At 42.2% G+C, this 15,945-nt stretch overlaps 1 protein-coding gene across 4 annotated transcripts in view; it reads right to left on the bottom strand.

The window, feature by feature from the left end:
* itga7 (integrin, alpha 7) overlaps positions 1-15,945 on the bottom strand; it is a 34,991-nt gene that overhangs the window by 18,366 nt on the left and 680 nt on the right. For all 4 annotated transcript variants that reach the window (XR_009924148.1, XM_062405080.1, XM_062405090.1 and 1 more), the window contains exon 2: positions 239-366. Coding sequence is in view for 3 of the 4 variants with exons in the window: in XM_062405080.1 (XP_062261064.1) it covers positions 239-366 (128 nt within the window). In the remaining variant the exon portion in view is untranslated. The remainder of the gene's footprint in view (positions 1-238; positions 367-15,945) is intronic.

Genomic DNA, 15,945 nt, shown 5'->3' with positions numbered 1-15,945 from the left:
TAGTTTTGAAAACAAAGGTTTAACAATGTGCTCGTTTTTCTGCAGCCACCCAGTGGACCTGTAGGCTTACATCAGGACTCAACAGAAGGAAGGAAGTTGCATTAAATTTAAGGATTGTCTCAGTGGACAAATAAAAGAACAGAGGGTATGTTATAAAAGTGCTTAAATCTTTATATAATATAATAGTGTTTGAATATTCTTTGAACATTAATCGACTGATCATTTCAATTTTACTCACCTTCTCCGTCAATATCCACCCTCTCACAGTCATACTCCTCTGGTGTGATCGGACACCTGAACAAGGCTCCTGGTCGAGTGCCCCGCAATTGACCTAGCCCCGCTGCCTGCGGCGCCCCCACCAGGATCCTGAAAGAACATCAGTGACAATTCCTTTAATCACTTGGTGTAAAGACCAATCTCTTGTGTAGCATTGGTCTACACAACAGATTTTAAACAAAGATGGACGAAATGACTGCTTTCCTAAAAGTGTCTCAGATATTTGCATATAATTTGATTGGAAATTTGATTTCACATCAGTCTCTGTTGGCTGAAGGATGGTTTTATAACAGCAAAGGGCCCTTAGCTTTTCTGTCTTTTTAACTGTGATTTTAGGTTTTATAGAACCCCATACATTTTCAGCAGTAATGTAGGCTAGCCTGTATGTAACAGGGAGCAATACTCCTGAAGATTTTTGGTGTGAGTGCCAGTTCATAATCAGAGACATCAAATAGCAATTTGTTTATTGACCTTCTTCAATTGGGACTGTAGTGATCAAAATAACCTGACACAACCACAATGCATTGGCCAACAACTGAATTTGCAAAGCGAGGGCACCTTGTCACCCCATCTACAGAGGAAGTGACAACCCATGGTTGTTTCACATGTGACTTTGGATAAATTTCACCCAATGATATCCTGAACTTAATGAAGCAACGGTTGCTCCAAAGTATAAACACTGCTGCAGCTCAAACTGAAATCCTGCTGACGGCCCCTACAGACGAACTGTCCTGTTATCTTGACCCAGAATTGATTCAAAGCAGCTCTGTGGAATCTCTAGCTCCTGTATCTTACTATCAAGGGAAGGAAAAGTTTTATGCCCAGTGAGGTGGTTGCTGATATTCTGGGGCCAGTGTCACTGCCCTCTGCCTTATTAGGACCGGCTGATTCAGACTAGGATGCTATTTAAAAACTGAGCGTTGAGCCACATTCCACCCAACACCGTCAGCCGTGGCACAGACTACCCTATGCATGGAAGCGAGACATTGGGAAAGTGAGCGAGAGCAGACAGAGCACAGAATGTAAAGATGTAAGGAAGAAAAGAGAGAGAAAGAGAGGATTCAAACATATACAATAAATGAGACCAATCCTAAATTTGTTATAATACAGCTTGGATTTAATTAAAACAATGACGTTGGCCTGGAAAAAGCTCGGCTCCACGTCGTGGTGGCCGCTATCTGCACTGCCTGTATTAAAAGTTCCCTCCCTTCATTTCTACCGTGTTATGTACACACTTAAATTAGAGCTCTCTGGGGCTGTGAAGTGTTTTTGCCTATAAATACAGAGTTGCAAGCTGATAGCACTGCACTGACCCAGGCAGGAAAACAGAAAGGTGGACGTCTGAGTGTTGTCAGAGTGGCAGCCATAAAAGACACTCCTCTACACTCATGTGCTGGTTGGGTGTTTGATAGAACTCATTATAATAGTTGGTTCCACTCTATTTATAATTTCAGTAAGTGGATCACACACGATACACAGGCAACAGGTGAAGACACAATACTATTTACAAAGAGCCTACAGGTGAAGGGATAATGAGGTTTCTAAATCCTTGTTCAATAACTGCAGAAGTGTAAGAAGCTGTCATCATCTTTTTATGTTTTCATCTGGAAGTAGCATCTCTTGGTAAATCTATCGGTACAATTCATCTGTAAAGCATCAAATCAAACCCTATATTATGTTAAGTCACCAAACCCAACAGTTCAGACAATGTGAACATGAATGGCGACAGTGGAGAGAAGAAACTCCTGTTCGTGTGGCAGAAAGAGTTGATTCAGTCTAATTGCTGCAACACAGCGTGATGTCACCTGGCAAGGCGCTATTGGCCCGTCTCATACATTCATGCTCATTCCCACGACTGCATTTCACTGTCTCACTGGTACATGAAACAACACACCCACCAACCCAGCCTTTGGCAGTGTTTTAATGAAGAGCAAATGTCTGTCTGAATGGGGCCTTATGCTGTGTCCAAAATCACCCACTCATTCACTATTCCCTACCTCACTATAGTATAGAGATAACTATATAGGGCCTATAGAGAGCTCATCGGGAAAGGAGGAAGTTTAACGTGAAACAACGTCAACCAGTGGAAAATCCCACATCAAATTTTAAATGGTCATCTTTAAATGATGGAATAAACTTGTCCTGATGCTCTCGCTCCTCTTGTCTCTCCACCATGAGCACAACAGTTATACACGACTTTTTATGATGTATTGTGGGGAAAAAACGTGTGCACTTTATATGGTATACAAAATTAGGACACCACTAAAAAATTGTAATTAATATGTAGTGAGTGAATTCGGACACATTGTTAGTCATGGAGTGATGTCCCAAGTGCTGAGGTCCAAATTGGGCTCATGCTAGCTCTAATCCTACTGTAAGCATTGCTAAATACTATGACGTTCCACGAAACCATCCACTTTTCTTCTTGCCAACTTTTGACAGTGACTCCCATCCACAACCATTGTTGGACATTGAGCATTAACATTGGGGCCACTAATCACACAGAGAAGCAACCATGGGAACCTTGACATGTTGATGGTGGAAAGTAAGGATGGACTCAGTTACATAATTGTGCTAATTTACAATCCAACAACAGCAGTAAATCTTGCTTTAACAGATAAACAAATCAACTGTGATACCAACCAGACTGCCACACAGCTCTTCTCTCTTCTACTCCGGCCTCTCCTGCCTCTGCTGAGCTGCAGTCATGCATCAGGAGTGATTTCCCTATACTTACTGAATGACAACCCACAACAGTGACCCAAAGCAGAGACTTCTCATGAGAAATAATGACCACTAAACATCGGCGGTGGTCCACGTGAAAAATCCATCCAAAACAGTGTTGATCCAATGTAAACATATTAAACAAAAGGGATCTGGTTAAGAGGAAGCACGTATCACTAAAAAAAGCTGATTAGATCAGCTCAGCATTCCGGGGGCCTCTGGTTTATGTTTAGCTGTACGATGATACCTCTCTCTTTACCCCCCACATGTAGATACACAGGCAGGTGTCGGGGTGTGAGGGTGGGGGTCTGTTATGCTGTTACACCACCACTATTTGGATTTAAAAAGTGGAATGGTTTATAACATGTCGTGCCGCAAAGCGTTATCTGTGGTCATCTGTACGACTTCAAGAGATGGAGGTGATTCTTCAGCGAGAAAACATCTTACTGTCAAATAAAAAAATGATAAATGCTAAGATTGGCTAAAGATTTATTCTTGTTGGCGTCACATTTAAGTGATGGTAGAAGAGAGCATGGCTGGTTGTTGATTACTGCTCACCAGGGCATATCAGGTGAGGGACTTAACATAGGGAAAGACAGATGTGTGCCAATGTCATTAAGTCTTTTTGGTCCAAGCCCTATAAAGCCTTACTTGCTGTACATGCTGTAGTTTTGCGTGCCTGCATTGAAAATATTTAAGTCTGTTTACAATAGAACGAAAAGCATCCTTTTGTAGAAAGAAGAAACACGTTTTGAAGATGCTTGGTTCAGGCCAACGTGCAACAAAATGTAGCTCCAACTGTTCCTGATATATCGTGTTCACAAAAATGGGACAGACATGAGGTCACGGTGACCTTTGAACCTCAACCCCAAAATCTGTCGTTCTTGAGTACAAGTGTGTGGAAGTGAAAGGGTGTGCCAGTCAGAAGCCATTTGTAAAGACATTCCTGAGATGTCACACTAAAGGAAATAAACCCACTTGTCCAGACAATCGGTTTGACCATCTATTTCTCCAAACCTTGCTTCTCACATATGAAGAACGCAGCAGGAGATTGTCCAAGTCAGACACGCTCACAACAACAAGAATGAGTGATCAGATAAAGGATGTCGTCTAGAACCTTCAGGAGGCATGATTGAAAGTCATGGCTGAGTAACGCTTTCATATATTTGCCCTTTACCCACTGCTGAGTTCACTTCATTGTTCACGACTGAGTCAGACAGTATGATCACGATTTCCACTGCCAAGCTCATCTTTCAGCAAACCCACATTTAACATGGACTTACACAAGTGCTTGTGTGTCTGTGTGTTTGTATGTGTATATGTCTGTGTGTGTGTGTGTGTCTGTGTGTTTGTGTGTGTGTGTGTGTGTGTGGGGGGGGTGTCTGTGTCTGTGTAATTTGAGTGGTTACAGGTATGTTGTTGCTGCCGCTGCACACTGGGCCTGGAGGAGATATAAGGATATCAGGGCGTTGAGTGAGAAGGCGATGGAGACTAGTGAAATACCCACATGGACCCGGACACCACAGGCATGTACTGTATGTGTGTGTAGATAAGGCACCTGGGGCCTTACAAATCTGATGAACTGATTAAAAGTCTGCAGCAATTCTGGTTGTACAGTTGTGCTTTCAGCATTCACTATGTTTAGCCTGTTGGAATGCCAATGCTAATACATGTGAATATTCCAGATATTTGGTTTGAAATCCCTTTACTGGACACATTCAATGTTTAACTTGATTATATTGCCAGTGGAAAACGTAGCCACTTGGAACAATGGAATATAGTTTTTCAATTATGGACGTTATTCAGGATATACGAAAGCAAGCAAATAAAGCAATCTCACATACTCTCTTTTCTGGACCCACACAAGTGACAGGAGGACATGTGCCTTTGTGTTTGTCTCTATTTTCTTCCCACAGTCAGAACATGCAGGTTAGATTTATTCGGGAATCCAAATTGCGTGTAGGTGTGAATGTGAGTGTGAATGGTGGTTTGTCTTTATTTGTCAGTCCTGTAATAGACTGGTGACCTGGCCAGGGTTTACCTCACCTCTCACACAATGTCAGCTGACAATGGATGGATGAATGAATGCCATCACTGAAGCAATAGCAGTGTACTCCGTCAAAACCATGTTTGATGGTGTTTTATAACCACATCCTCGGTCATCATCCTCATTCAAACACAACACAACACACAGCGGCCTCTTACACTGCACTCACTCTCATGTGTTTTTTCATTCAGGGGTGTGCAGTGACCCCTACACACTCTTTCCACAATCCTGTCTGCCCCTCCCCCTCGGCCAAACCCCTCCACACACACACACACACACTCAATTCCATCTTCCTTCACCCCCCCCCCCCCCCCCACTCTTATAGGAGTCACATCCCAGCATAGACAGCTTCAGCAAAGGTGACAGAAAGACTGTAGAACAATGTGGTAGAATTTAAGAAGAACATCACACAATTCAGACCAAGATAACTCTGTAAATATCGCAGAAGTAGACGGGAAATAAAATGTGTGCGCAGGCTCATCTCATTTTAATGAATGACTGACAACCTTATAACATGATTAGGTCCAGTAATCTTCAGTCTGGCGTCCCCATACACTTTCACTTGCAGCTTGTTAAAAACCATTTGGGCTGTTTTTATGATTTACATTGTAGGATCACATGCTCCTCGAGTGATGACACAACTCCCCAACTCTTGTGCTGCTAGAACATCACTTCATTCCCGCTCAGAAGTTCACTAACATGAGCCTGAAAACCAACTTACGTACACAGTCAAACTAAACACGCAAGCATCTGCAAAAGGATATCCAGTGAGCCCCTTTTCCATCTTCCAGAAACAATTTTCCAGACATTTTCAAGTGTTTGCCTTTCACATATTAAATTGGAAATTATGTTTTTTATTTGTTTACAGCACATTGAACCTTTATCATCCTGGCATAATGGCTACATTTGTGTAGTTTTTTACAGTTTTGCATTTGTCACGTGTCAAAAACATTATTACTCACTCACTTTAGATTTTCCAGACGTTTCCCTGCTGTATTCTCCCATGGGCTCACGCAGACATTTTTCAGGACATTTATCTTTGGGGCAGGAAACGTTCAGGAAACTGTCTGAAGCAACTGACTAAAATATTTAGAGGTGGCTCGGAGAGGAGATTGGCACAAATAAGACTAGTTGGCCAATCAACTCTCCCTGGATTCAAAAGGAGGAGAGACTTCCTGAGAGCTGAGCTGCAAAGCTAGGAGCAGGCTTAAATAGCTGGCAAGCTTATGTTAAGTGTTTGTGAGCTTATCTTAAACTAGAAATATGCTAAGAAAGGAACTGGTTTGTCTCTGGCTGTTGTGGTGAGAACCCGCTGGCATCGTCATATGCCAAACAGCCCCTCCAGAAAATAGTCCGGATTTCAATACGTGCCTGGGAGCAGCTTACGATATTTCGAGCATGTTTTGGAAAATCTAAAAGAAAGTAAAAAGTGGAAAACACATCCAGGCGCTGTGTAAAGGACTCAAACTTGTTTTTTCACTCTCAGTTTATGCAGAAGATCCTTTTCAAGAGCAACTTAAACACCAGATACAAACTTTTTCAAAAGCAAACCCATCCTTGGAATTTTTCGGGCGTGGGTATTTAACCATTAAAAAGTTTGTGAAACGATGAACCAGTCACACCCAGAATATTTCCAATATTTCGTTTCCAAACCATCTCAGTCGATGCCTTCTAATCCGCCTGCTCACACCCTTTAGCATCTGTCCATCTCAGAGCAGTGTGAGGCTGCGGCTCTTTACACAGTGGCTCTACAGGATCAGCATGGGGGCCAGGGGCTCTTTAGGACTTCTGTTGTTGCCCTGAGGCAAGATCGTGACCTCTGACCTGCACACACAAACACACACAAACACACACACACACACACACACACACACACACACACACACACTCACACAGACTCACACAGACTCACACACTCACTTACACACTCTCACACGCAACATGTGCAAGCATGCATACATTACCAGAGTGTGCAAATTACCAGAATTTATATGGACACACACAACTATGCCCATGTGCGGATACACACCAGACAAAAGGAGGCTGTGCAGCAACTGTGTAAGCTATGGATTGACACGCTGACTGCAGCCTGTCCAACAACATCCACTGTGACAATCGCTCCCATAAAACCGAGCTAAAGAGCCCGTTCCAGAGAATCCCTGCTCTCACACCTGACCCCAGCTCCTGCTTTCAGTCGTGCTGAGGAGAAAACAGCAGCTGAGAATGAGGTGACCGAGCTCTGAATCATCTCGTTCGTAACATCTCAACTCTCTCCCCCTTCAGAGGAGACGAGAAACAGGCTTGGTAATGTACAAATAATGTGCAGAGAGGGAGAGAGAGAGAGAGAGAGACAGAAACAGCTGCCAGTCCCTGCAAAAACCCCTTTGGGACTTTGAGGTTCACTGCCCACGGCTGTGACTCAACTTCCTGCTTAAACGATTCGTTCAACGGGCATCGCAGAGGGCACTTAGGTCTTTATGAAACTGAAACATTTAGCGATAAGCCCCTTTCAACATCAGACCACCAGCAAAAGTGTACTTCAGGAAGGTTGAAAGAACAAACTCCATGTTTTCCTGTGTATTAAGAGGAGGAAGGAGACTCCATCCTCACTTCACATGCATCTTTAAAATACCCTGAGCTCACCACCTGCCCCACGACTGATCAATACAAGAAGGGCGGTTTCCAGGCAGAGCTGAGGTAATGATTGGCCCTCAGGTCCAAAGTGAAGATGACACAGCCCTGACACCGTCCCTCCCCTGTTTCCTTTTAATCTCCTCCTTTTCTCCTTCCCCCTTATCCACTCATCCATCTATTGATTTGAGCGAATAGATACTTACTCAGTTCTCGTATTACTCCTTCGGTTGCTCTGTCTGTCCTGTTCTTGATGTCTTTCTTCAAAAAATAGGCAATTACCGCATGGTTCAGCTAAGGTCATGTGCATCATCCATCCATCTTTTCAGGTTTCCACATCTCAGTAAGTGAGAGAGAACAAAGAGCAGAGACAGCGAATCATTTCTCACCAAACCCAAATAAACCCTGATGTGAACATCTGCTAATTTCCGATTTAACATTCAAGTCATATTGAAACGGATGTGGCTTAATAAAAACCCTGCAGCTCAGCCCTGACCAAGATTAGGATCATTATTTGTAGGTTGACAGTCATGTTCCCTGTAGCTATGGTAATTCTCCTGGGTCTACTTCCTGTCTACTTGTATTGACTTCAATGAGATGAAAAAGCTACTTAGATAATGTATTTACCGAAACATGGTGTATTTCTGTCTGTTCCAAAACGACCCGGACACTAACTGAAGGTTTTGATTCAACTTTGAGTTCTATGACAGATTTGACACCATGTCCACAATTCACTTAAAACCTGATTCAGTTTTATCTCAGATTCAGCTGAGATAATTCAGCCCACAACTGATGGAGGAAATTAGAAAAGGGGCTCTTGCACAACACAAAGGATTATCCCTGCCCATGTTTCCTGTCCTCTTCTGTCCAATAACAGTACAATGCCAAAAAAGGAATCTTTAAAGGATGCAACCGCTTTTGAATCTTGACCATTTTAGGTTATCCTACCAAATCGAGCAACCAATCTTTTTTTGATAAATATAAACAAAAAGCCTCCACCATCTTTCGCAATTTCCTGTTTATTTTTTTGCTTTTAACACCAATGTCAGTTCAGTATCAGTTCCCACTGAAGCTGCCACCAGCTGATTGATTATCCTGCATCTTTATCAGCCCGATTTCCTTCAAATGCATACAAACACACACACACACACACACATGGGCACACTTACACACACTCGAGGGCACACATTCTCCATCTCTTACACACACACACACACAGATCTTTAATCAAAGGGACGGCCTGCCATGATTTATTCATCCCGGCAGCTCCCGTTCCCATCCGACCCTCTCCCCCTCCCCCACACACACATCATATGATATTCATAGTCATGTCAAGGTAATGCATTAACAGCTACTTTATCAAGCAACAGGGAAAGCAAGCGGCACTAGCACGAGCAATTCACACCAAACATAACGATTAGCTGCTCCGATAATGCAGCGAGACGCCCGCAGACATCGTGACATTCTCAGATGACCCCTTGTGTTCATCCCCTGAAGTGAAGATGCAGCATCTCACAGCTTCTCCTATCCGCTGCCAAACTTTGTCTCTGCATCTCCATCAGGTCTGAGTTGCATGTTTCCCCCTGACTCTGCAGATTGTCCCTTTCACTCCGGGGAACACGTGGTCCGCAGAGTAATATCCCTGAAAGCTCGGGGCCAGGCAGCGCTGCTCCCCATCGAGCTTTTGTCCAAACCGAGGCAGTGGAGGAATGGCAGAATGCTAAATAGACAGAGAGTAAGTGGGAGGCAGTAAAGAGCATTAACCGTGCGTATGTCTATGTGTGTGTGTGTGTGTGTGTGTGTGTGTGTGTGTGTGTGTGTGTGTGTGTGTGTGTGTGTGTGTGTGTGTGTGTGTGTGTGTGTGTGTGTGTGTGTGTGTGTGCGTGTGCATATACTAGACTGTAAAGCCCATGCTATATACCCTTTGCTCTTTCTGATTTCTCAAGCGCTGCGACAGGGTGAGTTCCTACATTTACGAGGCTTTCACATGAATGGCCTGAGACATTTAGTAACAAGAGTTACTGTGGGACAAGCTGAAAAGGGAGAGGGAGAGAAAGAGAGAGAGAGGGAGAGAGAGAGAGAGAGCGAGAGAGAGAGAGAGAGAGAGAGAGAGAGAGTCATGAATTGAATTAGGGAGGAGAAAAGGGGAAGGTTCATTCTCAACTGTTAAGCCGGGGGCTTATAAAGCAGCTTGTATCTCACTATTTTAATGCAAATCAGGAGAAATTCTTCTTTGTGATATGACTGTGAGACGCAGTTATGCTGTGCCATTTAAACACAATTATACATGTGTGCATATGTAAAATGTTTGTCCTTTCATCCATCTCCAAGAAAGTGGAAACTTTTGCTTCAATACAAAAACATGTTATCTATAAGTGTCACTGGGAGCACTGCTGTGTTTCTTATCTTTTGCATTTCACTTCCCCTTCAATCTCTGTAACCTTACAGAGGTCGTCCTAAAAATGACTTCCATGCACCACTCTTTTGTTCAAAGCCGTGTTCATCAAGCCTCTAGTTCAATAAGAGGATTTGTTCAGCTTCAGAAACCCCATGCTTGATTCTTTCTCAGCCAGTGAGACCGAACTGCAGACTCGATGTCTGGGCTCAGCTACCTGCGGCCCTGCTACCAGTGAGACGATTCTGGCCCAGAAAAGAAAACCAGGTCCAGAGTAAACATGAACCTTGTTGCAAACCTGAGACTTTCTACCTTCTCTTTGACAGCAACACAGCCAGTTCTATGTCTACTGCCGCACTGATAAATCCCAGTCTGACAATACCGTCAATGACACGTAAGATGCGGGAACCAAAAAAGACAAAATATTTTTTTTAAATGTCTGAATTTGCCTCAGACAAAAATATTAAGGGAAAGAGACAAGAACCAACCCATTAGGTTTCTCTCAAGGCGAAAAGAAACAACAACAGATGATTTGTGTCCTCCATCACAGCAGACCTGCCATCCCCCACCTTTGTCGATGCACTCTCATACAGAACCTTTACATTAAATCACAAGATCAATTTAAAGAAAGACATGAAAATGGAAAAGCTGGAGGTTTTCCAGCCAGTAAGATAATGCTGGATACAGTATGATTTACATGGCAGCTGCATTGACCTACACATTTATATCTGCTTCATGCTTTATCTTGCTGCCATGGGGCTGTGGTATGTTGACTTAGGACATTAAAGCTTGCAGTACTATCTGCTTATAGTGAGTATCTGTGTTTTCAGGCAGAAGAGTAGGGTGCTTCTAGGGACCACTAGTCCTGACTAAAATATTTCAACAAATATTAAATGAATTACCTTGAATTTCCTCACACAGCGATGATGCCCAGAGGCTGAATCTGACTATACTTTCATCTAGTTGGAAGTTTTTTTGTATAATGTCTTGAAAACTATTTGAGATACAATAAAATTTTGATGTTGCGAACTTTGTTGATATCTTTATGACATACCGTTATTTGTCCAATATTATGGGTTTATTACCAAATACCATCAAAGCTAATGATCTATCATGTTTGCTAATTCAGGACAAAGATGTCAAGAGTGTTTGTGGAGTTAAGAGCTGACACCGGTGTCTGTGTGTTTTCAAGAAAATCACGTGATCTATGCAGCAGAGTGAATACGTCACTTCCTGCCTCTGCCTGCTGCACCTGCCTGCTCCACCTCTCACCTGGACAACGTGGAGGATTTGATGCTGTTGTGCATGTGTGAAAGGCAAACTCTGGGTAGACTCCACTTGTGGATTTTACCCACAGGTAGGTCATGTCTGAAAACTGCTTTAGGCTGCTCTTAAGACCAGTCCTGCTACTGCCCACGATGCAGGAGGAAGATACTTCCTAGATGGTCCAGGTCAGACAACAAATCATTCTCAACCAATTTATATTTTTTTATTAGATTTTCCTGAACCCAGTACACAACATCCATCTGGCTACAGGAGCCCTTTGGCTCAAACCTGCGGAATATGCTTTTTACCTTGGTGAAATCGAGTTTGGGTCACGTTACCGCCACAAATAAACTGCTCCAGCATTTGTTTGTGACTAACCACTAACTGTAAAGGGTCTCATTGCAGCTGCTTGATTTCATCCACACTCTATTAGGATTGCACAAACTCTAAGTGACATGCAGGAAAACAAACCAGAGTCTGGTTCGAATGCACAACACAGGTTAGAAAATCTGCTTTGAGGTGAAATTGTAAGCACAACATGAACATATACAGCGTTTATCCATTATCCACAACTTATTCTCCTTTTTCATTGGTGCTCGTATATAAACCGGTATTTTCCTGTTATACGTTATCTGGCTGATTTATGACAGAACAGGAAAAAAAAAGCAGAAGCTGTGTTAAGGAACACTGGCCGATGAGGGATTAAGGTCATGGGGGCTTCCTGTCTTCACCAGGCAATGAAACTATTCGTGGAAGCACGTATCACAGCAATACAAATAGCAGACCCCCACATAACTCAGACTCAAATACCCTCTCATCCCAGCCTCTGTCTGGCATCAGCAGTAGCACAAGAAGCCCCCTAAGTTCAGCTTGGGGCCTCAGCTGCAGGACGACCACAACGGAGATGGAGAAAACAGAACGTTTGCAGGAGTCTGAGATGCCAGATCAAGGCTCTGTGTGTGGCATACCCTGACTTCCTCCTGACATGTCGCTGAGCGGGGATCTCCTTACTGGACGTCAATCATCGTGAGATCACTGTGTCATGAGGGTTGACCTTTGCCTTGGTCTTTGGTACCATATTGAAAAGAAAGTGGAGGGAATGGAAACAACTACTATCCTGTACTGAGCAGATACTGTAAAGCTGAACAAAGACGCTCATTCCATAGACCCGCCATATCTGTTCATTTAGTTGACTCTTTCCGTTTCCGGATGCTGTGTAGCTTCGCTTTGAAGGAAAAAGCCTAACTTCTCTGAGGCTATAGTATGACGGAGTATAGGGGTCATAATGAAGGAAAGAAAGGGAGATTACAAGAATAAAGTAAAGTTGTAATGTAAGAAGAAGAATTTGTGGTCTCATGAGAATTAAGTTGTGATTTAGTGAGGGGGAAAAAAGCCATATTTGAAGAAAAATTATTTTGAAATAACCAGCATGATTTCCCTAATATTCTGACTCTAAAATAACAGAAAGCGTTCTGGTATTATTATGACTTTTTTCTTCCCCTTTAAGAGGCTCCACTCCACTGTCATAATCAGCCTCAAACCCAAAGAGTGTGTAACTCTACAAGAGCGACCGTGTGACTAAGGGGATCCGTACGAGCACTTTAACAATACAAGGCTGCGTGATACAATCGTGAGTCAGCACAGGACAGCACATCAAAGCACATAGATCATTTTCACCTTCGAATCCGGTGGCGTGACACAATAAGCGCGACACAGTGTGGCCACCGGCGACAGTAACACAAGCCTCCAAGATACAAAGAGAGGATGAGTCCACAGCGTCTGATTACAGCAGGTTTCAGGCAAACTGTCTCATGACCGTATATCAGAGGAGATGTGAGCAGAGATGATGGGACCACCTTGGAAACTAAACTCTGATCTGAGCTGCAATAGCACAGATAGGGTACTATCATAATGCTTAATGGAAAATGTATTATTCAGACAGGAAACATAATTGCTCTGTTGCATTACCTGAATAATACATTATCTGAAAATGTAACAACAGAAACTCCCAAAATATTCTGCACACCAAATTGTCCATCTATATTTGCCTGCAAAATTGAGATTCTATATTAGTGGTTGTTTTATAATCTAAACTATATTCATGTTTGAGTTCATTTAAGCCCAAAATGAATGAATAATGAAAAATACCATATTTGTCTATAGAGTCATCGACAACTTCAACTTGCAGTAGTTTGTTAGTTCGATATGTTTTTGTATAAAATTAAAATATGAAAAGTATTATGACGATGTGAAAGGGGCTTGTTTATGGTGAGGAATCTAGAAAATGATTTTCAGCTAACTGTCAACCTACTATTCTTTGGACTTTCATGATGTTTTCAAATGCATCATGAAGCAGTTTTCAGTGAACTAGCACTAAAAATCAACTGTTCATTATTTCTCAGCACCAAACATGAGTAGCAACTATAGCAGGTGAACATTATGGAGCATGTAGAATCTTAAGATTCAGAAATATCCCTCAGTGGCCGGTGGAGACCAAAAATTGAGCTAAAATAGACTAAATATTGGACTGAAACTCACCGAGCAGCCAGAGTGATGTATTTATTATGATACTGGACATGTAAGTAAAAGCATAGGCTAATTTTCCACTTCAACTTATAAGGTTTCAACTTCAACTTATAAGGTTTCCACTTCAACTTATAAGGTAGTGATCTATTGGTATGTGTTTAAAACTCCTAACTGTTGCTCCTAGATGAACATAAAGTAAGTTAGAGCTTATCGTGTGTTCCTCTTTCGACTGAGAGCACATTCTACTTTTACATTTAAAGCAAATCAGACTATTTCTGAATGAAATTAACTGAATCCCTAACCTGAAAAGGGAAAAGGGGTTTTCCTTGATCATGGGTAGTTGAGATTGAGATTCATATTTTTTTCAGAGCAGAAGCTTTCAAGTTGGGAAAGGGGAATATTTAAAGTTAATCAAATGAATAAAAAGTTAGGAATGAAAAAAGTTTTAAAAAAATCAGGCGATGTCATCATTTTGGTGTCAAATGTTTTCTGGGTAGGGGGGGACAATGACCCATGACCTCAGTATTTCTACAGCAAATCATGTACATGTCCAGGAGGTGTGATGTCACCGCGTACTGGAAGCAGAATTATTCACACCACTCTCTTCCAGTAGGTGCATCACATCAGCACATCGGGTTAGACTCATTTATGCACCATCTCCTGGCACTCTCAGCTCCTCTGATGCAGCGTGGGCTCTTTCTCTGCTGCACTTTGGAAGAGGCTGCAGCAGAGAGTGATACAACACAAACAGCTCCTGGTCAGTTTTTTAAATAAGTTCCAGGAATGCTGCTGGACGATGAGCAGCAGGTTTCAGAGCGGTGACACGACTCTCACTGACCGACTGTGTGACTGCTGATGTCATTCCTCCGGTCTTACCAGGCGACAGGGTGACTGCAGCCGCGGTTAAACTGAGGAGCCGACTGTTAAATGTGGAGCTCTAAAACAGGGACCTGTAGTAAACTAAGTCCCCTTCTGCTTTGAGTTATACCACACACCAGTGTTGCTTTTGTTTTACTCACAGGTGGAAATACCTCTGTGCATTTTGGGCAATTTTAAGTAACTTTATATTTATTCAGTACCACATTTCAAAGGGAAACATTGTACTTCAAACACTTATATTACAACTACTATTACTAGTTAGTGTGCAGTTACAGATTTTACACAATAATATAATGTTTTATCAAATTTAATATCATAATTATCTATAATAAGTGATAATCAATTTAAGTGATAATCTACAGTTAAATACTCACTTGGGCCATTATGTCTGTTTGTTACTCTAATGGAATGTTTTATATTTTAGTGCTAAAGGAACAGACAATTTCTTCCATCACTGGTGAGAATTATGTACATATATGTATTTACAATCTGTATCTATGCAAATGGATTTGATGCCTCACATGTGATTCTTATTTTCTTCTCTTCTGAAGGTTAATAATATTGAATTTTTGGGGTTTATAGGGATGTGCATGATAACCAAGTTAAGTTGAATTAAAAAAAAGCAGCATAGACCTACGTGTTTTTGAGAGAAAGCATTTTGAATTACAAAATAATTCTCCATAGAACTTAGTCTGAAATATCTAAATATTTGAGGTAAAATAAGGTTGACCTCTTGTTTTCAGCCTCGCAGTAAACACTTCCAAACATTTACAAGCTAACTTATTGTTATGACTTATTCCTAATTTCTGGAGGACTTGTTCTAGTCCCACTGAAAAACACATGAAAATAGCTGTTGGCGAATAGCAGATCAAAGAACAGGGGACGGTCACATGGACAAGCAAACAAACATGCACCAGTCAGCCAACACACACACACACACACACAAACACACAGTGGGACACTTTAGAGTCTCCTCTCTTTGTCCCATCTGGGGATCTTCAGCATCTTCACCTGAGCTGCCCTGGGACGATCACACACCTTTTTCTCCCTTTTACCGAAATCACTGCCTCCCCGGCTGATTCAGCAGCGCTCCTCTCATCCACTTACTGTAAATCATCATCTATTAACTCAGAGCTCAGGCTGCTCTCTCTCTCTCTCTCTGGACGTGGCTCACATAAACATGCTAAAACTCCTGCATCCC

This window comes from Platichthys flesus, chromosome 2 (assembly GCF_949316205.1).
Source record: "Platichthys flesus chromosome 2, fPlaFle2.1, whole genome shotgun sequence".
NCBI classification, from domain to species: Eukaryota; Metazoa; Chordata; class Actinopteri; order Pleuronectiformes; family Pleuronectidae; genus Platichthys; species Platichthys flesus.
Note: the sequence above shows the minus strand (reverse complement) of the source record. Positions and strands in the feature narration are given on the sequence as shown.